At 45.9% G+C, this 24,769-nt stretch overlaps 1 protein-coding gene across 4 annotated transcripts in view; it reads left to right on the top strand.

Annotated features, from left to right (window-relative positions):
- Positions 1-24,769, top strand: part of LOC141097773 (uncharacterized) — a 78,543-nt gene that overhangs the window by 21,072 nt on the left and 32,702 nt on the right. For all 4 annotated transcript variants that reach the window (XM_073585182.1, XM_073585180.1, XM_073585179.1 and 1 more), the window contains 3 exons: positions 2,889-2,973; positions 4,899-5,033; positions 6,774-6,832. In XM_073585182.1, the coding sequence (XP_073441283.1) occupies positions 2,889-2,973; positions 4,899-5,033; positions 6,774-6,832 (279 nt within the window). The remainder of the gene's footprint in view (positions 1-2,888; positions 2,974-4,898; positions 5,034-6,773; positions 6,833-24,769) is intronic.

The raw sequence follows: 24,769 nt of genomic DNA, 5'->3' as shown, positions 1-24,769 counted from the left end.
TCCTGACCCAGAGGACACGGCATGGAGGCGGGCACCTGTACCTGCAACAGACTGTGAGTAAAGCTTTGGAACTACATGCCCCGGTGTCCTCCACTTATTCCTGCGTCAACCTGCCCAGCACTGCAACATCCCTTGCGCCCGACACTACACCATCAAAGTGTCACTTCACTTACTCTGCCCTGGGACTACAGCCCTGCCTGTGGAGGGTTATAACATCGTTGCTGCACCACACCATCTGTCCCAGAGGATCTGTCTGCAGCGTCGGCTCAACATCTTCATTGCCGAACACCACAGGTGGCGTCACGACTCATTCATTCATAAACTCTAATCATCATAAGCACACTGAGCAAACCCCTTTTACAATGGGCGCCCAGGGCCACGGGCCGGGTCCCAGCTGCCGTGACATCTTCCATTGAAGCTCATTGGGCCCGGTACCGAGTACCCCACAGCCCTGGGAGGGTGACCCAGATAGATTCCAGATAGATGTGGATCACACTGCGTGGGACCCATTTATATCTTGAGAACAGGATACTATAACACATGGTCTGGAATGGAGAGGTGGCTGTCCACACTGGCAGACACATACATTAGAGGGCCCCTGTGGAAGAACAATATATGGTCCCTGTGAAGACACCGTGTTTATTCTTAATTATGCCAGACGCATTATTTCAGTAGACCCAGCAATATGACCTATTGTTTATATGAGTCTGAATGTTGACTCTTGTTGTAGATTGAATTGATGCTTTTTGATTTGTTGAATGCCTGTTGATTACCTATTGTATCAGGCCATACAGCTTATTGTTCTGCTATCATTGGGGAACAAAGGCACTGATTGTTCAATTAATCGATGGTTCTTAATTTGGTGAATGCCTGCTGACTTCCTATTGTATTAGTCCATGCAGCTTGTTGTTCTGAAAACATTGAAGGACAAACTATGCAGGTTAATTGAACACTTGAACAATGAGAGATGACCTCTTCCCTGTGAGTAATGGTCTGAAGCTCAGCTGTGGGTATAAAAGGGGTATCTGCCTCTGTTTCCAGAGACACTAGAGGAAAGCAGTCAAGGCACCATGACTCCAACTGGAGGAATACAGAATTGATCCACTGTCAGGTCACCTACCATATACCTCAATGGGCTGTCAGGTTCCAAAGTTTGCTGTTACCTTCTCTCTGTGGGTGCCCGCCAAAAGCAGGGTGTCACTGTTTGGGGTAATTGGCCCTGTAAGCCCCGAAGTCACAGAGGTTCTAATTCCTAGCGAGACAGTGGAAGGGTGAGATTCTGTCATCTTATGTACTTGCTAAGGCTGTGCTATATGTTGTTAATATAAAAAGAGAGAAGCCAGCGCTGCCAGTTGTCAGAACGCATAACATGAAGTGCAATGCACATATTAACATCTAACTGTTTTCAATATGAGACATTTGGCAAAATATTGATCAATAAATTGTTGACTGTTGGTGATCCAATAAAGTATCACCCCATTATGTTACCTTCACCCTGTGTTGTTTGAGTAGTATTTTTTCCACTGGGAAGGAGAACGGCCATTCAGTGGCATGAGCCTTGGTCCATGAGACCTTTCTAAAGACAGCCAGGCCAGCGAACAAGAGCACCCACTGACTTTCATGTCTACACAGACCCTTTGCAGTTCAGCTTTGGATCTTGTGACAAACAAAGCACTGTTACATTACTGGGTAACTATGTTGTGCCTATGGCATTGGACTCTGTGACAAACTCAGCTCTACCGTATCGCCAAATCAACTCTTCTTTAATGCTGCTAGCTCTGCATTCGACTCTGTAACAAATACGGCTCTGATATATCGCTGAGTCTACTCTGCCATATCGTTGTGCAATTTAGCTCTGCTCCATCAGTGCCTCTACGGATTACTACTCTTTTTTGCCTTTGGCTTAGTGGTGAACCGAGTACATGGACAATTTGCAGTCCAATAACGCATCGTAATTCACAATTCCACCTGCTTTGGAGGTGGCCGTGGCCCTCTTATCTCTTTGGCCCATGTGTAGCTGCACAGGTTACACAATGATATGTCCACCCCTGGCTACACATGTGTGTTTTTCGTTTTTCTTCATTTATTTGCATGAGAGCTTCAAAATTAATGAGGCATATGCACGTACACGGATGCTTCTCCATTCCAGACCAATTAGAGAGGGGCCCCATTATCAAGAGAGATGCGATTTCCAAATGTGGGATCAGCACCTATCTTGAAAACAGGTCCTTTTGCGCTCTATCCAAAAAGGAGGGATGGGCGCAGAAGAGAGAAGCACATACTAATAGAGAAGTGCCTGCACGGCCACCTGTCCGTTCTAGACCGTGCAGAACAGGAACCCGATCTTAAGACAGATGCAAATCCCAGAGGTGGGACCAACATCTATGAGAGATTTATGGCATATCTGTGGAGTTGGAGATGGGGCCAGCACAGTAACAGGATATGCACTGAGTGCTCACAATAGGATGACATTGCTGCCACTTTTTGGCATAATCAGCAATAATTTCACTATTATAAGAAGGGGATTCAATCAAAGGTCTAGTAACACTTATGTTACAAAACTAAAGGCAAATAATATAGGATCACATCATTTGAAATAGAAACTGGGCAACATTATGTCCTTTATCCTCTACCAGCACAGTAAGTACTGTACATGCCACAGAGCATGCCCACAACACTCTCTCGCAGAAGACAAAGTCTACTTTAATGGAAAGCTTTACATTTACCATTGAAGCAGCACATGTAAAACCATATTCAGCTAATTAAAAAATATACAATCAGAAAGTCAACTTTGAGCTTGAATTTTTTTTTATTTTTTGTAAGTTTTTTGCTTTTACAGTATGTGACATTACCTGTAGTTTCCAATTTCTGCACATTTTCAATTCCAGAAGGAGAAGTTATAAATATGATCCGTTCTTGCCTAAACCGATATTAGTGAAGAACACTGAGCGCGACCGAGGGAAGCCGACCGCAGTAAGTGAATGTCATTGTCCCATCATCCGCAGTCATCTTACTTCCCAGAAAGGAACTCTATCAGCAATCTATTTCCATGGGTCCGACCCTTGTGCTGCCGCTGATTAGGATTCGTCACATTATCATACAATTGTGCAGATCATCTGCCTTTCTGTATAGAATCTGTGGAAATAATAAGCATGGTACTGCACTACTGCCGTGGCTCCATGCATGTGAACGGATTTGGCTCAGTTCACACAAGTATTTAAAAAATCACCCATTTTTTAAGCAGAGAAAATGGCCATTTTTGCATCTGTACTGTCATCTGTTTTTATCAGTGGTGTTAAGATTGACAAGACCAGATACAGTTTCCTATGTTAAAGAATTACAATATATCGAATGCTATACGAATGTTCCGTATGGGATATTAGATTTTTTGCGCAAGTTTCATCCAACAGAGACGCCCTCTCTGTCACTCACTGATCATGACGATGACACATTTTTTGCCTGTGATTGGATGTTCTGGGATGTGTGTCAAGAGGAAGGAATAAGAGACGGGTAGAAACGGGTAAGAATCAAACCCAGACCTGTCGGGATCAGTGAGGTTGAGTTCTGATTCCTTCCTTATTTTGGGATATAAGGGGTAATATTTCTCCTTGTGGAGAATGACTTGCCAGTGTGAGGAGGCTTATACGCCATGCAATTCTAATCTGGGAAATTAAATATGCAAATAGCCTCTTTAGAGAGGAAGAGGACTTGAACTCTATAGCACCACCTACTAAAAGTAGCAATCCTAAAAGTCAATATTGACCCCTGAAGGAACTTTGCAACATGAGGTAGGATAAAAGCCAAACCAACATCTCAGCTTGTAGACACAAGTTTCAGAGTGTTGCCCCTCTTCAGTGCAAAGCATGAGATTTGATTTGGCCAAGTGAGAGGCTTAAGACTGGGATCTTCTTATGGAGAGTGACAAGCCAGGCCTGGAAAAACGTTACCCCTTAGATCCCAGTCGTAAGCTCCCAGAATATCCCAGAAATCTGCTTCTTTCTCCTCCTGGACTGATATTTCAATCTCAAAAATCATTTATAGACATGTATTTTGGGGTGTTTCCTCTCCTGAGTGTAAAGCATGAGATGTGATTTGTATAGATGAGAGGCTTAAGACTGGAATCTAAGGGGTAACTTTCCTCCTTGTGGAGAGTGACAAGCCATATCTTGAGAAATGCTACCCCTTAGATCCCAGTCTTATGATCACAGTAATCTGCTTGTTTCTCCTCCGGGACTGATATTTCACTCTCGAAATCCCTCAATTGACGGATAATATCTGCATTCAGTGAACTCAGACCTTCCCATTGCTAAGGTAGGAGATGACAGTTGGTGCTTATAAAGTTCTATGGATATCTGTAACTGTCGTTTCATGAGAACTTGCAGCAGAATGTGTGTGACTGCCTCTGGTTTATTTCTCCATTGAATTTTTAAAGCACCAACTGTGATCTCCTATCTCAGTAATAGAGGAATCGATCTTCTCCAAATACAGATCTTACCCATGAATCGAAAATGAAAGCTCAGTCCGGGAGGAGAATGAAGCAGATTTCTCTGATAAGATATGTTACAAAGTTGCTTATTTTCATATGTGCTATTGATTTATGAAATAAAATTAAATCAATGGTTACTTTTTTAACCTGCAATATAATATTGTATCCGGCTGGATGACAGAATTTCTGATTAGTCTTTATTAAAAGATCAGTGGTATAAAGCGCTAAAGAGCGCCGCGACCTACAAAACCCCAGCATTTACAAGATCACCTCCTCACGAGCCGGCGACCTTTCCAGGTCAATGAGCATGAAATATTAAAGCTTAGGAAATGGCTCGATTAATAAATAATGTCCGGTCTTTGGCTGCATTGTAAATTCATGTCATTTCCACCTATTTTCCCCCTTTTTCTAGGAGCACAATTCACATCAATACTTCGCAGAAAATAAGCATTTTGCACAGGACTTTGTTGACTCCTTTATATCTGAGATTTTGGTTGATGAGATTCTACCGGATGTTCTTATAGAGTCGTTAACAAATAGCTCACAGGTAAGACATTGGCTTTATCATCGGGTTTCAAGCAGCTGTAGACAGAAATTCTTCTGTCTCAATGATAATATGGGCAAAAAATAATATAGGGGTTTTTTTCCATCGTTCACCGCAGAAATCAGAAGTTCACATTGAACGAAGCCGAAACATCATGGCTTCATATACTCTGTAGTGGCCATTTTCGGGTACTGCAACTCAGTTCCTAAGTGAATGTGATCAGAGCTGCAGTACCGAGAACTGCCACTACATAGTGTTCGGTGCTGTGCTGTTCCAGCTTTGTACCCTGTGTATTCACTGCCTCCGAGGAGCATACAGATAGCAGATCAGTGGGGTTGTCGGGTGTCAGATCACAACTGATCTGATATTGGTTACCTAATAGAGTTATCCTAAGAATAGGCCATAGATATCTAAGTCCTCAACAACCCCTTTAAATCCGTTCTTTTTTGTGGTTCTGTGATATTTTTTATACAGAGATCCAAATATTCTGTTTTGTCCCATAAATTAGTAGATTTAAAGGGTTTATCCGGTTCTTGATGGCCTGTCTTTGGGATCAGTAATCAATATTAGATCGGTAGTGGTCCAACTCTCGGCACTACCATAGATAGCTGCTTGAAGGCGCCTCAGCACTCAGCGCAGTGTCGGAGCGTGAGGCTGCGGACTCCAGTGGTGTGCGTTGATCCTTGGTGCTCTGGCCGGTAGCGTCTCTGGTAACTACGCGAGTGGATGCAGAAGAAGCGCTTGATGTCACAGCTGCTGGCTAGGGTGTCCGGTGGAGGCTAGAAACCAAAGCGTTTCGAGAAAGAGGAATGGCGATTCTTCAAAACGCGTAGGTGTTTAGCCTCCACAGGACACCATAGCCAGCACCTGTGACGTCACACATCTCTTCCGCATTTCTTTAAGACTGATGTTTTGTCCTCCAGTCTTAATGAGGGATGTCGAGGAATATGACTTGCCGAGTCCATTAAGAGGTGCACTCCACCTCTGCGTATAAATAGCATTTTCCAAGGAAACTGGATCCCTATAAATAACTAATCTCATCCTCAAAAATGGCTACTGTTGAAAGGGCTTGTAAGTACGAGCTATTTTGCTTTTCACTGCTTATTAAAATTTTCAGCTGTTCTTCAGATATTATCACTTCTTTTGTTTACAGCTTGTTGCCTTGGATACCGACCACAGCTGCTAGACAGCAGAACATGGGTAGTCCTCACAAGTGCTTTCCTATTGAGTTTGTAAGCGCTGTTTTGGAGTTGGCCAGGATCATTGGAGTGCACTGTTGCCTAATAATACGAGCCAGCTTCAGTACAGTCTGTTCAAGCTAGACAGCAGCAGTGGTCGGTCTCCTACGCAACAAGCTGTAAACAAAAAAAAAAGTGTTAATAGCTCAAAAACAGTTGCAAATTTTAATTAGCAGTAAATTTCAAAAGTGCTTGTTTGTACAAGAACTATCTACCAATCCACTAGAAAAAATAGTACGATTTCTAAATAGTGGGCTTAGAGCACCCTTAATGATTTGGGCTTTTGGACAGTAAGAAAGGGAATAAAATTTAAAGGGTTTCTCAGCTTTCTGATCTAAATGGCCAAAGTGTTGGAACTTGGAGTGTATATAATATCCATAGGATTTGGGCATTAAACCTCAAAAAATAAATTTAGTGCACGTCTCAAACCAGAGAAGCTCATCATTTCATTGGATTCCAAATATAACTGTGATTTACAATTTTTTTTTCATTTTTTAACCCATAGATGCCAAAGAAGAGAAAGAAAACAACAAGAAATTGGAAATCAGAGCACAAATATAACGAGTAATGTTTCTTATAATAAATCAGGGGGAAACATGGGTCAGGGGGGTCAGAACCTGTTCAGTCTGTTGGTGTAGCCTAAATATGGCTGCAGGGGTCCGAGAAAAGCGTCAGCAGTAGAGTTGAGCGACTTTTGGTTTTTTAGGGTCGCGTTTCGTTTCGTGAAACCCGACTTTTCCAAAAGTCGGGTCGAGCAAGATCGTCCGATTATAGGGAAAAGTCGGGGTCGTCCCGAAACACGAAACCCAATGTAAGTCAATGGGGAATAAAAGTCGGCAGTGAGAGGAGGACAGGAAACACACCTACAGTGCCCATTTGAATGCCAAAAGCATCAATTCTTCTTTCTTAAGCTTGTCAACCTTAATTAACTTCATAATACAAGTTACGCACTGAAAAATGGGGGTTATTTGGCTACAAACTGTGGGGGGGGAGGGCTGGCTGCAGGTTTTCATGTGCCCTGGGCGAAAGAGCGCCCCTTTAACACATACCACAACTCATCATGCTCCGATACGGCAGAGAAATAGCGGTATAGTATAATGAAAAATACCTCACTTTTTACATCTCATGACGAGGCCCATCTATTTCTCCATACAGAATCATTGGTCCCATATAATGTTTGAAACAGTATATGATGAGCTCCACATAATGCTACAGTATATGTTGGTCCCCATGGATGAAGCTCCACTGTCTTATGGGCCCAAATAATGCTCCAAACATAATGGGCCCCATTTCTAATGCTCTAGTGTATAATGGGCCCTGTAAATGCTGCTCCAGTGTCTGATGTCCACCTTTGGAATGTTCCAGTGTATGGTGGGCCCCATCTATCATTCTCCAGAGTATAGTGCTCCCCAAAAATTGCTGTCCCAACATTGAAAACAATCAAATAAGTCTCCTCGCTAGGGAATCCCTGTACTTGTCTGGACAGGTGCTGTAGCTTGCTTAACAGCTCGCCAGCCGTTCTCACGCCCAGTATGGATTACACGTGATTGCACAAAGGTGAGAAAGGGTACCGTATCCCCAGATAACATGTATGGATAGCGTACACATTCAAAATATATGTCTCAGGAGGCAGGCTCAGACGGTGTTAGGCCCAGTATGGATTGCACGTGATTGCACAAAGGTTAGAAAGGGTACCGTATCCCCGGATAACATGTATGGATAGCGTACACATTCAAAATATATGTCTATACAGCATGAGGCAGGCTCAGACGGTGTTAGGCCCAGTATGGATTGCACAAAGGTTAGAAAGGGTACCGTATCCCTGGATAACATGTATGGATAGCGTACACATTCAAAATATATGTCTATACAGCATGAGGCAGGCTCAGACGGTGTTAGGCCCAGTATGGATTGCACGTGATTGCACAAAGGTTAGAAAGGGTACCGTATCCCTGGATAACATGTATGGATAGCGTACACATTCAAAATATATGTCTCAGGAGGCAGGCTCAGATGGTGTCAGGCACAGTATGGATTTGACGGCCCAGATTACACAGCGGAGGAGCAGGGAGAGGTAAAGATTGCAAATGCTGGGGCCCTGCCCAAGCAAGGGGGGCCCACTCGTGGGCGTCGGTACTGGCACTGGGCCAGGGGTGGATTAAGGGTAGCCAGGGCCCGGGGCAGTTCAGACTCTGTGGGCCCCCCTCGTCACGTGACGGGGGTCACGAATCGTAGAGCCACACTCTACATAGAGAATAATGGGGCCTCCAGCACCGACGTCCACCCACAGAGCCACACTGTACATAGAGAATAATGGGGCCTCCAGCACCGACCTCCACCCGCAGAGCCGCACTCCACATAGAGAATAATGGAGCCTCCAGCACCGACCTCCACCCGCAGAGCCGCACTCCACATAGAGAATAATGGAGCCTCCAGCACCGACCTCCACCCGCAGAGCCACACTCCACATAGAGAATAATGGAGCCTCCAGCACCGACCTCCACCCGCAGAGCCGCACTCCACATAGAGAATAATGGAGCCTCCAGCACCTACCTCCACCCGCAGAGCCGCACTCCACATAGAGAATAATGGAGCCTCCAGCACCGACCTCCACCCGCAGAGCCGCACTCCACATAGAGAATAATGGAGCCTCCAGCACCGACCTCCACCCGCAGAGCCGCACTCCACATAGAGAATAATGGAGCCTCCAGCACCTACCTCCACCCGCAGAGCCGCACTCCACATAGAGAATAATGGGGCCTCCAGCACCTACCTCCACCCGCAGAGCCGCACTCCACATAGAGAATAATGGAGCCTCCAGCACCGACCTCCACCCGCAGAGCCACACTCCACATAGAGAATAATGGAACCTCCAGCACCGACCTCCACCCGCAGAGCCGCACTCCACATAGTGAATAATGGAGCCTCCAGCACCGACCTCCACCCGCAGAGCCGCACTCCACATACATGGCTGCTCTCAGTGCTCTGTGCTGTGCGCACAGGACCTGTGATGAGGTCACAGGAGGGGAGGAGACAGGGGTCACATGATCGGGGGCCCTGACACCTTACCTCCTGTGATCTCATCACAAGCCTTTGCACGCTACCAGCAGCATCAGCGTTCACGCTACTTGTAGATGCTGCTGGTAGCAGAGCACATAATGCCGCCCCCACGGTCACTCACTTTTAGGTGGGGAGAAGATGGAGTGCCATTGCAGCAGCCAGCAGGAATGTGGTGGGGGCCCCCTTAGAAGCTCTTGTGGTGGGGGCCCCGGGGCTGAAGCCCCGCCTATAATCCGGCCCTGCGCGGTGGCGGATTATAATGGGGCAATTTACTGGCCTGGGCTGTGGGCCCCTTAACCCCACTGGGCCCGGGGCAACTGCCCAAATTGACCTCATTATAATCCGCCACTGCACTGGGCCCCTCATAGTACGGCGGTGTGTCTGACGGCGGGTGTGCACCACCACCGTCAGAGACACTTGATTGCACTATGAGGGACCCTGTGCCAGTGCCCGCGCCCAAGAGTCGGCCTACCCACCTGTCCAGGGCAATGGCACTCGCACGTTGTCGTGCGGTAGGTGATGACCCCGGCCATGGGGGGGGAGGCAGCACAGTTAGGGAGTTTTAGAAAGTGGCATATGTTGATGTTGGACAATCAGCTGATGCAAAAGGCGAAATAGGTGAAGTACCAGGAAGAGGTGGACCAAAGCAAGCCATTTTTCTGTCACCCTATGTGTCATCAGGGGAAGGTGGGACAAAATCCTTGGAAACCCATGCGTGGTTCATTTTAATGAATGTTAGATCATCCACATTTTGGGTTGACAGACGGGTCCTTTTTTCTGTCAGGATTGATCCAGCTGCACTGAAGACTCTTTCCGATAGCACACTTGCAGCTGGGCAAGCGAGCTCCTGTAAGGCATATTGGGCCAATTCAGGCCAGGTGTCCAGTTTAGCGGCCCAATAGTCAAAGGGGAATGACCTGTGTGGGAGAACATCGATATGGGAGGAAAAGTAGTTTGTTACCATAGTTGACAACTGCTGTCTCCTGTCACTTTCCATCGATGCAGTATTACCAGTTGTGTGAGCGGTATTTGAAAAATCAGTCCACAACATTGTCATGAAACCCCTGTCTCCAACGCCACTTCTGCTGTGTGCACCACGAACACCTCTGCCAAGCTGCCCCCGGCCCGTACGGCTCGTGTGAGAACCATCACCGCTGCTGTGTGCTGGGAATGCCTCAAGCAACCGATTTACCAGAGTTGCTTGTTTATTAGCCAATATTAGGTCAAGGTTCTCCTGTGGCATGATGTTTTGTAATTTGCCTTTATAGCATGGATCCAGGATGCTGGCCAACCAGTAGTCGTCATCGTTCATCATTTTGGCAATGCGGGGGGTCCCTTTTTAGGATCTGCAAGGCATAATCTGACATGTGGGCCAATGTTCCCGGTGTCAATGATGCACTGCGAGTGCTGGGTGGAGGAGCACTTTCTGGCAAATCCACATCCCTCCAGTCACGCACAAACCCTGTACCAGACCTTGCCACGCCAACATTTTCACTTGCCCCACGAGATGCATCCTCCTCCCCTAAGTAATCATCCCCATCATCCTCCTCCTCCTCCTCTTCTTCCTCCACCTCGTCCAGGAGAGGTCCCTGAGCAGACAATGGCTGAATGTCATCAAGGATTCCCTCCTCCTCTTCCTCCTCATCAACATTGGCTGCAGACGCCTGCTCCTTAAGGTGCGTCAAAGTTTGCATGAGCAGACGCATAAGTGGGATGCTCATGCTTAGGATGGCGTCGTCTGCGCTTACCAGCCGTGTGCATTCCTCAAAACACTGAAGGACTTTACAAAGGTCTTTCAGCTTCGACCACTGCACACCTGTCAACTCCATGTCTGCTCTCAAAGTGCCTGGCCGTGTATCCTCCCACAAATGCATTATGGCCTGCCTCTGCTCGCACAGCCGCTCCACCATGTGCAGGGTGGAGTTCCACCTTGTTGCAATGTCGATAATGAGGCAGTGGTTGGGAAGGTGGAGCAATCGCTGCAGCTTCTGCATACGAACGGAGTGTACAGGCGACCGGCGGATGTGCGCGCACAGTCTTCGCACCTTCTGGAGCAGGGCTGTTAACTCCAGATAATTTTCGAGGAAGCACTGCACCACCAGGTTCAAGGTGTGAGCCAAGCAAGGTATGTGGCTGAGTTTTGAAAGGGCTATGGCTGCCACAAAATTACGGCCGTTATCACTAACTACCTTGCATGCCTCAAGATGTACACTGCCCAGCCATGACTCAGTTTGTCGCTTCAAGTACTCGGCCAGCACCTCGGCGGTGTGTCTGTCGCCCAAACACATCATCTGCAACACAGCCTGCTGACGCTTTCCACTAGCTGCGCGATAGGGGGACACATCGTGTGCAACAGTGGCAGCTGCAGATGGAGTGCTCGTACGACTGCGCTCTGTGGAGGAGCTTTCGCTTCTGGAGGAGGAGGAGGGTCGAACGCCTACAGCCAACTGTTTCCTATACCGTGGGCTAGGCAGCACTGTCCCACCACCGCTGTCCCCTGTGGACCCTGCATCCACCACAGTAACCCAGTGCGCAGTGATGGACACGTATCGGCCCTGGCCATGCCGACTGGACCATGCATCAGTTGTGAGGTGCACCTTTCCGCTCACTGACTGCTTGAGTGCATGGACAATGCGGTCTTTCACATGATGGTGGAGGGCTGGGATGGCTTTGCGAGAGAAGAAGTGGCGACTGGGTAGGTCATAGCGTGGTACTGCATAGGCCATGAGTTCGCGGAAAGCTGTGCTTTCCACCAACCGAAAGGGCATCATCTCAAACGAGATTAGTTTGGCAATGTGGGCGTTCAAACCCAGTGTACGTGGATGAGAGACTGAGTACTTTCTTGACCTACTCATAGTGTCTGGGAGGGTGAGCTGGACTTCAGAGCTGCATATGGTGGAAGTAGCGGTGGACAGGGTGGACTGAAAGAGGGTTGATGATGGTGATGGAGTTGGTGTTCTTTCTGATGGCCTAGAATCAGTCTTTCGTTGATATAACAGTGGGATTCCCTGACAGCTGTGGCCTTGCAATGACACCTCAACATTTGCTGCTGTGCTAACCGGTGTGCTTACAGTGGGGGAAACAATGTAGCGTTGCTGACTACCTTCGTTGTGATCAGTTGCACATGTGGCACTTGAGGTTTGGTGTTGTGTCCACGCTTGCAAGTGCATGCTGGTTAAATGTCTAAGCATGCAACTGGTATTCAAATTTTTCAGATTTTTCCCTCGGCTAAAGGTCTTTGCGCACTTCTTACAGATAACCTTGGCCTGATCATGAGGATTTTGTTCAAAAAAGTGCCACACTGCACTCTTCCTACTTTGGCAGACATTTTGCGGCCTAGCACGCTGTGATCTTTTGACCCTCTGGACAAGCTGTCCAGCAACTCTTTTGATGTTTGGAACCTGTCTTTGGAGTGCTCCGGGCCTGCCAGATAACAGCTGTTGCGATGTCGATGTCTGCTGTGGATGCTCCTCATCTGAGCTATTGGAAGCAGCACCCTCTTCCCCCAATGGATGCCAATCTGGGTCAACAACTGGGTCATCCATCACCTCCTCTTCTATGTCATGTGCACCTTCCTCTGTGTCACCGTGTATGGTGGTTTAGTGTGCGGGAAGGGGCACCTGAGTCTCATCAGGGTCAGAATCTGGCTCTGTACACTGCGAGGACAATGTAGTGCTCTGAGTGAATGTACCAGCAGAATCATCCATCAGCGGCTGTGCATCAGTGCACTCCATGTCAGATTCATCTTGGCCTGGGTAATTCACCATTTCACTTGATAATCCAGGCATGGTATGTGAAAACAGCTCCATGGAGTAATCAGTAGTATGGCCTGCGTCATCCTTCAATCTTGGTTGGGGTGAAGGACACAAGGAAAGGTGTGGTTCATGAACATGAGCCTCCAATGACGACTCAGTGCTTTTACTTTTTACAACTGAAGAAGAGGAGGCGATAGAGCTGGAGGCTGAGTCAGCAATGTAAGACAAAACTTTTTCCTGATGCTCTGGCTTTAAAAGCGGTTTGCCAACTCCTAGAAAACTAAGCGTTCGAGGCCTTATGTAGCCAGACGATGACGCAGGCTCAACACCTCCTGCATTCGGTCCTATTTTGCTCTTGCCACTACCATCAGATCCACCACCAACACCATCATTACCAGCTGCCAACCCCCGCCCAATTCCACGGCCTCTTCCACCAGCCTTCCTCATTTTTGGTAGAAATGTAGACAAAATCGAACAAACTATATAGTATGTAAAACAAGGTGTCTATAGGACAGGGGAGATTTTGAATTTCTGCACACACTTTTGGACACTGGACACTTTTGGATTGTGTGAGGCCCACTGATATCTGAGCGCTATGTGACAGGCTCGATGGCACAGCTGTGACCTAAGTGACTAGAGAATAAGTGAGATTTTGAATCTCTGCACACACTTTTGGACACTGGACATTTTTGGATTGTGTGAGGCCCACTGATATCTGAGCGCTATGTGACAGGCTCGATGGCACAGCTGTGACCTAAGTGACTAGAGAATAAGTGAGATTTTGAATCTCTGCACACACTTTTGGACACTGGACACTTTTGGATTGTGTGAGGCCCAATGAATATCTGAGCGCTATGTGACAAGCTCGATGGCACAGCTGTGACCTAAGTGACTAGAGGATAAGTGAGAGTTTGAATCTCTGCACACACTTTTGGACACTGGACACTTTTGGATTGTGTGAGGCCCAATGAATATCTGAGCGCTATGGGACAAGCTCGATGGCACAGCTGTGACATAAGTGACTAGAGGATAAGTGAGAGTTTGAATCTCTGCACACACTTTTGGACACTGGACACTTTTGGATTGTGTGAGGCCCAATGAATATCTGAGCGCTATGTGACAAGCTCGATGGCACAGCTGTGAACTAAGTGACTAGAGGATAAGTGAGAGTTTGAATCTCTGCACACACTTTTGGACACTGGACACTTTTGGATTGTATGAGGCCCAATGAATATCTGAGCGCTATGTGACAAGCTCGATGGCACAGCTGTGACCTAAGTGACTAGAGGATAAGTGAGAGTTTGAATCTCTGCACACACTTTTGGACACTGGACACTTTTGGATTGTGTGAGGCCCAATGAATATCTGAGCGCTATGTGACAGGCTCGATGGCACAGCTGTGACCTAAGTGACTAGAGAATAAGTGAGATTTTGAATCTCTGCACACACTTTTGGACACTGGACACTTTTGGATTGTGTGAGGCCCAATGAATATCTGAGCGCTATGTGACAAGCTCGATGGCACAGCTGTGACGTAAGTGACTAGAGGATAAGTGAGAGTTTGAATCTCTGCACACACTTTTGGACACTGGACACTTTTGGATTGTGTGAGGCCCAATGAATATCTGAGCGCTATGTGACAAGCTCGATGGCACAGCTGTGACCTAAGTGACTAGAGGAAAAGTGAGAGTTTGAATCTCTGCACACACTTTTGGACACTGGACACTTTTGGATTGTGTGAGGCCCAATGAATATCTGAGCGCTATGTGACAAGCTCGATGGCACAGCTGTGACCTAAGTGACTAGAGGATAAGTGAGAGTTTGAATCTCTGCACACACTTTTAGACACTGGACACTTTTGGATTGTGTGAGGCCCAATGAATATCTGAGCGCTATGTGACAAGCTCGATGGCACAGCTGTGACCTAAGTGACTAGAGGATAAGTGAGAGTTTGAATCTCTGCACACACTTTTGGACACTGGACACTTTTGGATTGTGTGAGGCCCAATGAATATCTGAGCGCTATGTGACAAGCTCGATGGCACAGCTGTGACCTAAGTGACTAGAGGATAAGTGAGAGTTTGAATCTCTGCACACACTTTTGGACACTGGACACTTTTGGATTGTGTGAGGCCCAATGAATATCTGAGCGCTATGTGACAAGCTCAATGGCACAGCTGTGACCTAAGTGACTAGAGGATAAGTGAGAGTTTGAATCTCTGCACACACTTTTGGACACTGGACACTTTTGGATTGTGTGAGGCCCAATGAATATCTGAGCGCTATGTGACAAGCTCGATGGCACAGCTGTGACCTAAGTGACTAGAGAATAAGTGAGATTTTGAATCTCTGCACACACTTTTGGACACTGGACACTTTTGGATTGTGTGAGGCCCAATGAATATCTGAGCGCTATGTGACAAGATCGATGGCACAGCTGTGACCTAAGTGACTAGAGGATAAGTGAGAGTTTGAATCTCTGCACACACTTTTGGACACTGGACACTTTTGGATTGTGTGAGGCCCAATGAATATCTGAGCGCTATGTGACAAGCTCGATGGCACAGCTGTGACGTAAGTGACTAGAGGATAAGTGAGAGTTTGAATCTCTGCACACACTTTTGGACACTGGACACTTTTGGATTGTATGAGGCCCAATGAATATCTGAGCGCTATGTGACAAGCTCGATGGCACAGCTGTGACCTAAGTGAATTAGAGGATAAGTGAGAGTTTGAATCTCTGCACACACTTTTGGACACTGGACACTTTTGGATTGTGTGAGGCCCAATGAATATCTGAGCGCTATGTGACAGGCTCGATGGCACAGCTGTGACCTAAGTGACTAGAGAATAAGTGAGATTTTGAATCTCTGCACACACTTTTGGACACTGGACACTTTTGGATTGTGTGAGGCCCAATGAATATCTGAGCGCTATGTGACAAGCTCGATGGCACAGCTGTGACCTAAGTGACTAGAGGATAAGTGAGAGTTTGAATCTCTGCACACACTTTTGGACACTGGACACTTTTGGATTGTGTGAGGCCCAATGAATATCTGAGCGCTATGTGACAAGCTCGATGGCACAGCTGTGACCTAAGTGACTAGAGGAAAAGTGAGAGTTTGAATCTCTGCACACACTTTTGGACACTGGACACTTTTGGATTGTGTGAGGCCCAATGAATATCTGAGCGCTATGTGACAAGCTCGATGGCACAGCTGTGACCTAAGTGACTAGAGGATAAGTGAGAGTTTGAATCTCTGCACACACTTTTGGACACTGGACACTTTTGGATTGTGTGAGGCCCAATGAATATCTGAGCGCTATGTGACAAGCTCGATGGCACAGCTGTGACCTAAGTGACTAGAGAATAAGTGAGATTTTGGATCTCTGCACACACTTTTGGACACTGGACACTTTTGGATTGTGTGAGGCCCAATGAATATCTGAGCGCTATGTGACAAGCTCGATGGCACAGCTGTGACCTAAGTGACTAGAGGATAAGTGAGAGTTTGAAACTCTGCACACACTTTTGGACACTGGACACTTTTGGATTGTGTGAGGCCCAATGAATATCTGAGCGCTATGTGACAAGCTCGATGGCACAGCTGTGACCTAAGTGACTAGAGGATAAGTGAGAGTTTGAATCTCTGCACACACTTTTGGACACTGGACACTTTTGGATTGTGTGAGGCCCAATGAATATCTGAGCGCTATGGGACAAGCTCGATGGCACAGCTGTGACATAAGTGACTAGAGGATAAGTGAGAGTTTGAATCTCTGCACACACTTTTGGACACTGGACACTTTTGGATTGTGTGAGGCCCAATGAATATCTGAGCGCTATGTGACAAGCTCGATGGCACAGCTGTGACCTAAGTGACTAGAGGATAAGTGAGAGTTTGAATCTCTGCACACACTTTTGGACACTGGACACTTTTGGATTGTGTGAGGCCCAATGAATATCTGAGCGCTATGTGACAAGCTCGATGGCACAGCTGTGACCTAAGTGACTAGAGGATAAGTGAGAGTTTGAATCTCTGCACACACTTTTGGACACTGGACACTTTTGGATTGTGTGTGGCCCAATGAATATCTGAGCGCTATGTGACAAGCTCGATGGCACAGCTGTGACCTAAGTGACTAGAGGATAAGTGAGAGTTTGAAACTCTGCACACACTTTTGGACACTGGACACTTTTGGATTGTGTGAGGCCCAATGAATATCTGAGCGCTATGTGACAAGCTCGATGGCACAGCTGTGACCTAAGTGACTAGAGGATAAGTGAGAGTTTGAATCTCTGCACACACTTTTGGACACTGGACACTTTTGGATTGTGTGAGGCCCAATGAATATCTGAGCGCTATGGGACAAGCTCGATGGCACAGCTGTGACATAAGTGACTAGAGGATAAGTGAGAGTTTGAATCTCTGCACACACTTTTGGACACTGGACACTTTTGGATTGTGTGAGGCCCAATGAATATCTGAGCGCTATGTGACAAGCTCGATGGCACAGCTGTGACCTAAGTGACTAGAGGATAAGTGAGAGTTTGAATCTCTGCACACACTTTTGGACACTGGACACTTTTGGATTGTGTGAGGCCCAATGAATATCTGAGCGCTATGTGACAAGCTCGATGGCACAGCTGTGACCTAAGTGACTAGAGGATAAGTGAGAGTTTGAATCTCTGCACACACTTTTGGACACTGGACACTTTTGGATTGTGTGTGGCCCAATGAATATCTGAGCGCTATGTGACAAGCTCGATGGCACAGCTGTGACCTAAGTGACTAGAGGATAAGGGAGATTGGATTGCTTTTAAAAAAGCAGTTTGCGGAGCAGTGGGTAAATAGCAATGCCAGCCTGTCAGGAAGCCTTAAAAGGCAGCCCAACAACCAACACCACTGATACACCACTATATAGCCTCCCCTTGCACTGCACACAGTGACTGGTGTGTTGTGCAGGCCAAATTGCTATCAGCAGCAGAAGCAGTTTTTTTTTCTTCTCAGCAGGACAAAAAAAAAAAATTGGGATTGCTTTTAAAAAAGCAGTTTGAGTCCCAATGAATATCTGAGCGCTATGTGACAGGCTCGATGGCACAGCTGTGGCCAAAGTGACTAGAGGATAAGGGAGATTGGATTGCTTTTAAAAAAGCAGTTTGCGGAGCAGTGGGTAAACAGCAATGCCAGCCTGTCAGGAAGCCTTAGAAGGCAGCCCAACAACCAACACCACTGATACACCACTATATAGCCTCCCCTTGCACTGCACACACAGTGACTGGTGTGTTGTGCAGGCCAAATCGCTAGCAGCAGAAGCAGTTTTTTGGTCTTCTTCCCTGCCTAACGCTCTCCCTACAGAATCAGCAGCAACCTCTCCCTATACTGAGATCGGCAGAAGTAAGATGGCGGTCGGCGTGCACGCCCTTTTATACCCCCTGTGACGCCCACCAAAGCAAGCCAATCACTTGCATGCCCTTCTGAAAGATGGTGGTGACCCGTGCCTATGTCATCACGTTGCCCACAGTGTCCGTGGATCCTGATTGGCTGAAAAAGAGCGCAAAACAAACTTTTGAAACGCGACTTTGGCGCGTAAGTCGCCGACCTCGTGGCCGACCTCATCCTAGGGTCGGGTTTCGTTTCATGAAACCCGACTTTGCCAAAAGTCGGCGACTTTTGAATTTTTTCGACCCGTTTCGCTCAACTCTAGTCAGCAGGACACTTCATACACACTGCATTCATGGCAGGCACCATTTTTATAAAAATGCAAATACACCAGAAATTGGAACTTCAGTAGATTTGTCATATTGTGAATCCTCAATTTTAAGTAATGTCTCATCAGAAAATGACCTAAATCAAGTTTTCGTGTTAAATGCATTATTTAAAAAATGTTAGCAATGTTTTTTCCCCATACGCTATAGCATAATCTTTATTAAAAATACAAATGATAAATCTTGCAGTTCTCACACTGGCCACCGGGGCTTTTTTAGACTCTAACCTCCTGTTGTTTCAGGAATTTAACATGAACATCAGCAGCAATGAATAGATCTTTTGTATTGGAGCATCTAATATGCATGTGCAAAGATCATTGTGAATGGAGCGTGAACTGCAGGAGCTATACATAAGTGCTACAAAATCAGACCTTTTAAAAAATATTGTAAAATGTAGCATAATATATATATATATATATATATATATATATATATGCACACAGTATATATTATATGTATTATATATATATATATATACATACAATTGTGCTCAAAAGTTTATATACCCCGGCAGATTATTTTCTTTCTTGGGCTTTTTTCAGAGAATATGAATGATAACACCACAACTTTTTTTCCACTCATGGTTAGTTTATTGTCAAACTACTGTGTTTTCTCTTTTTAATTCATTTTGACAACCCAAAGCATCCAAATGACCTTGATCAAAACTTCACATACCCCATTTCTTAGTACCATGTATTGCCCCCTCTAACATCAATGACAGCTTGAAGTTTTTTGTAGTAGTTGTGGATGAGGTTCTTTATTTTATCAGATGGTAAAGCTCCCCACTCTTCTTGGCAAAAAGAAGCAACTGATTGGCGCTGAGACTCACCTCAAGTTAAAGTTACCATAGTCATAGATACCCAGGTATACCTAGTTGAAGCGCTTAAGGACCTTTGTATTATATTTTTATGTATTGTTATTGTAGGTTTTTGTAGGTTATACTCAGTGTGCCATTCCAGGGGGTCCCTTCAGGGTCGAACTGGGACAAAAAAGCAGCCCTGCCACACAGACTCTACCAGCCCACAAACTATAACACTCCTCACCCTGATCAGTGAATTTTTGCTTTACTTTTCCGTCCCCTCATCACTCTCCTAAAAGGAGTTATTAAAAGACCCACATGTGAATGGCATCACAGTGCGTATGATCGACCACAGCTGCATTTACATGGTGCTCTACAGAGCTCCAATTTTCAGGATCATGAAGGTCCCAGCAGTCGGATCTCCAGGAATTGGAAAGTTATCTCCTATCCAGAAGAGAGGGGGTTACTTGGGATAATCCATTTAAACAATTTTTCCAATATTTTATTTTTATTTGGCCATAGTAATATTGAAAATACTAAACCGATATTGACCCTCCCAAAGGCCAATGTCAACAGGAGAAGTGGTACTGTGCAGTGCATACAGGGCCGGCTCCAGGTTTTTGTGGGCCCTGGGTGAAAGTCTCAGTGCGCCTCTTTAACACGTACCACAATTCATAATGCACAGATACAGCAAAGAAATATAGGTATACAATACCAAAGATTTCACTTCTTACATTACATGACTGATATCTATTGTACATTCTACAATAGGTCAGAAACCAGACAGTATTGTCCTCCACACACTATTATGGGCACCACATAGCGCTCCATACAGAATGACATGCCCCATATATTGCTCTATACAGTATAATGAGCTACATATATTGCTCCATACAGTATAATGAGCTCCATATATTGCTCCATACAGTATTATGGGCACCACATAATCCTCCATACAGTATTATGGACACCACATAGTCCTCCATACAGTATTATGGGCACCACATAATGCTCCATACAGAATAATGAGCCCCATATTTTGCTCCATTAAGAAAAATGAGCCCCATATAATGCTCCATACAGAATAATGAGCCCTGTATAAAGCTCCATACAGAATGAGCCCCATATAATGCTCCATTCAGAAAAATGAGCCACATATAATGCTCCATACAGAATAATGAGCCCCATATATTGCTCCATTCAGAATAATGAGCCCCATGTATTGCTCCATACACTGTAATGAGCCCCAGATAATGCTCCATACAGAAAACTGAGCCCCATATAATGCTCCATACAGTATTATCGGTACCGCATAGTGCTCCATACAGAATAATGAGCCCCATATAATGCTCCATTCAGAAAAATGAACCCCAAATGATGCTCTATACAGAATAATGAGCCCCATATATTGCTCCATTCAGAAAAATGAGCCAGATATAATGCTCCATACAGAATAATGAGCCCAATATATTGCTCCATTCAGAAAAATGAGCCCCATATATTGCTCCATACAGAATAATGAGCCCCATATATTGCTCCATTCAGAAAAATGAGCCCAATATAATGCTCCATACAGAATAATGAGCCTCATATATTGCTCCATTCAGAAAAATGAGCCACATATAATGCTCCATACAGAATAATGAGCCCTGTATAATGCTCCATACAGAATGAGCCCTGTTATGAATGGGTCACCGAGGAGGAAAACAAGACCAAGCCAGAGAGGTTGGTAACTACGTGGATTGCAGACCCCTTGATCCTAACCACACAACTAACAGCAGCAGTGGAGCATACCTACGATGATTCTAGACGCCTCGTCACAGCCGGAGGGCTAAATAAGCCTAAAGCAAGAAAAGGGGAAATCTAAAACTGCCCCAGAGCAGACTCCAAAGGAATAGACAGCCCCCACACATGTATTGACGGTGAGACAAGATGAAAACACGAACACAGGTAGGAAAATAGGCTGAGCAAACGATGGGGCCCACACTAGCTAGAAAGGACAGGAAAGGAAAGATACTGTCTGCAATCACTCCAAAAAACCCTGCAAAAATGTCCAACATTTCTGATAGCAAAAAATACCCTGAAGTCACTAGACTTCTCCCACTATATCAGCACTCTGGCATATTCTTAGAACAGAGCAAAAAGAGGTCAATCTAATAAGGGACAAAAAGCAAACTGGCACATACAGTGACATAAGAGTGGAAATTCAGCACAGCACCAGCCGGGGCTGGCTGACCACACAAAAACTGAATAGACCAAACCAAATCAAATGTGAACATTAGCAAAGACAACTTAGCTTGAGATGGCAGTAACTGAGCTGGAAACTAAAACCTCAGGAGGCAGGAAAAAATCACCAGCATGGGAATAGGGAGTCGGCTGTCTTAAATCCAGTCTGAGACTCCAGATGTCCACTCGTCTTCCTCATTATCAGGTGGCAGGTCTCTGTTAATTAGACCAGCTTCACTACCTCCTGCCACCACCAGAGGGAGCCCGGAAAGAGAACTCACAACTCTTCTATCAGCACAACCAGCTCCCTCACCAGAAACCAGAGGCAGACCAGAAAATGAGTTCACAACAGAGCCCCACATAATGCTCCATTCAGAAAAATGAGCCCCATATAATGCTCCATGCAGAATAATGAGCCCCATATATTGCTCCATTCAGAATAATGAGCCCCATATATTGCTCCATACACTGTAATGAGCCCCATATAATGCTCCATACAGAATAATGAGCCCCATATATTGCTCCATATAATGCTCCATACAGAATAATGAGCCCCATATAGTGTTCCATACAGAATAATGAGCCCCGTATAATGCTCCATACAGAATGAGCCCTGTTATGAGTGCATTTTCTCCTTCACCTCTGATGTCTGATGAACTCCCTCTGCTGGTGAAAGGAGGTAGTGAAATTGATCTGGATGGGAAGAACCTGTCATCTGAACAGGTGGAGTGTGATTGGACATCCGGAATTTCTGATTGGATATAAGGCAGCCGACGCCTGCAGGGTTGCTGGTGATCCTTTCTGCTCTGAGCTCTGGCATCCAGTTTAGTTCCTATCTACTAAAAGCTAAGTTTTTGCTCTGCTATTTTTCCATGAGATTTTGTCTGCTTACTTAGTGTTTGTGTTCAGCCTGCCCTGGTTGGGACGGGCTGAACTCAGTTGATCTCTTTGCTCTGTCTTCAGAATATACCTGAGTGCTGATATAGTGATTTTGAAGTCTAGTGACTTCAGGGCCTTTTCTATCAGACGTGTTGGACATTATTTTTGGCAGGGTTTTTTGCGTGATTGCAGCCAGCATCTTTTCTGTCCTTTCCTATCTAGTTAGTTGGGCCCCATCATTTGCTCAGCCTGTCTTTCTGTCTGTGTTTGTGTTTTCATCTGTTTTTCACCGACAATACATGTTGGGGGCTGTCTATTGCTTTGGGGCCTGCTCTGGGGCAGTTTAGATTTCCCCTTTCTTTCTTTAGGCTTATTTAGCTCTCCCGCTGTGACGAGGGGTCTAGGGCACCGTAGGAACCCCCCACGGCTACTGTTAGTTGTGGTGAATAGGATCAGGGGTCTGCAATCCGCTAGCTACCAACCTCTCCGGTTTTCTGGACTTAGCTTGTGTTTTAGTTTTTTCCTTCTCCGGTTACTCATTCATATCAGAGCCCCATATAATGCTCCATTCAGAAAAATGAGCCCCATATAATGCTCCATACAGAATAATGAGCCCCATATATTGCTCCATTCAGAATAATGAGCCCCATGTATTGCTCCATACTGTTAGTAGGAATGGCAGAACGCACAAAATAAAAATAAATAGTAAAGTGCGTTCGCCGCTCGGGGTCCACCATGCAGTAGGTGTTACACCGCTGCTAGGTAATGACAGAGGAGCAATATGGCGGTATGATGCGCATGGGTTCAACTTCACCTGGAGTGCACAGAGCGGACTCTGTTCACACACAGAGGTGCCACAACAAAAACATACAAAATGCTGAACCTGTTAGTGTCACAGGCCTCAGGTAAATGCACACACGGTATCTGGTCACAGGAACAGGACCCAAGGCAGAAGAGCTGCATCCTTCTAGACCTACCATGTGTGCGGCATCGCTACTGCGAGCGCCCAGAAGGGCTGCAACGGCAGCGTGGCGTAGGACACTGCCGCTCAACGGCAAAGCCAGAAAGCAAGCGCCATGTCAGACGCTAGCATCACGGTGCCGTGTGCACAGTGGCTTAAGGCTTGCCACTGACTGGCACTGACTGCTAAACTAATTCCCTATCCACATGCGTAATATCAGAGGGGAGGGGTTTTATAATGAGTCAGTCACCAGAAACATACATCTGTCACCATTCACACATAGCAAGTATAGTCTATACTAGCGCATGGCCGAACAGTCAAGCGCACTTTTTATAGCCGTGTGGGACCTTCCAAATCTCCGAGATGGACCAATGAGATCTGGAGCAGGACCTGGGCACATGACTCCCGATCTCCAATGGGAGATCGTCTCGTGAGCATGCCCAGTAGGAGCACAGAGGAACTTAGTCTCTGGAGCGGTCTGCTGCAAAGTAATCTTCTCTGCAGTAGATAGACAGGAGTAGACCGCGGAATGTGAGGCTCTGGATTCCTGCATAGCAGACGCAGAAACCTGACGCCTAACTCATACACTGTAATGATCCCCATATAATGCTCCATACAGAATAATGAGCCCCATATAATGCTCCATACAGTATTATAGGTACCGCATAGTGCTCCATACAGTATACTGAGCCCCATATAATGCTTTATACAGCATTATGGGTACCACATAGTGCTCCATACAGAATAATGAGACCCATATAATGCTCCATACAGAATAATGAGCCCCATATATTGCTCCATTCAGAATAATGAGCCCCCATATATTGCTCCATACACTGTAATGAGCCCCATATAGTGCTCCATTCAGAAAAATGAGCCCCATATAATGCTCTATACAGAAAAATGAGCCCCATATATTGCTCCAGTCAGAAAAATGAGCCCGATATAATGCTCCATACAGAATACAGTAATGAGCCCCATACATTTCTCCATTCAAAAAAATGAGCCCCATATAATGCTCCTTACAGAATAATGAGCCCATATATTGCTC

The sequence above is a fragment of the Dendrobates tinctorius genome, unplaced genomic scaffold, assembly GCF_039654945.1.
Source record: "Dendrobates tinctorius isolate UK_male_01 unplaced genomic scaffold, ASM3965494v1 ptg000086l, whole genome shotgun sequence".
Taxonomy (NCBI): domain Eukaryota; kingdom Metazoa; phylum Chordata; class Amphibia; order Anura; family Dendrobatidae; genus Dendrobates; species Dendrobates tinctorius.
The sequence above is the reverse complement of the archived record's forward strand: the minus strand, read 5'-3'. Positions and strand labels throughout refer to the sequence as shown.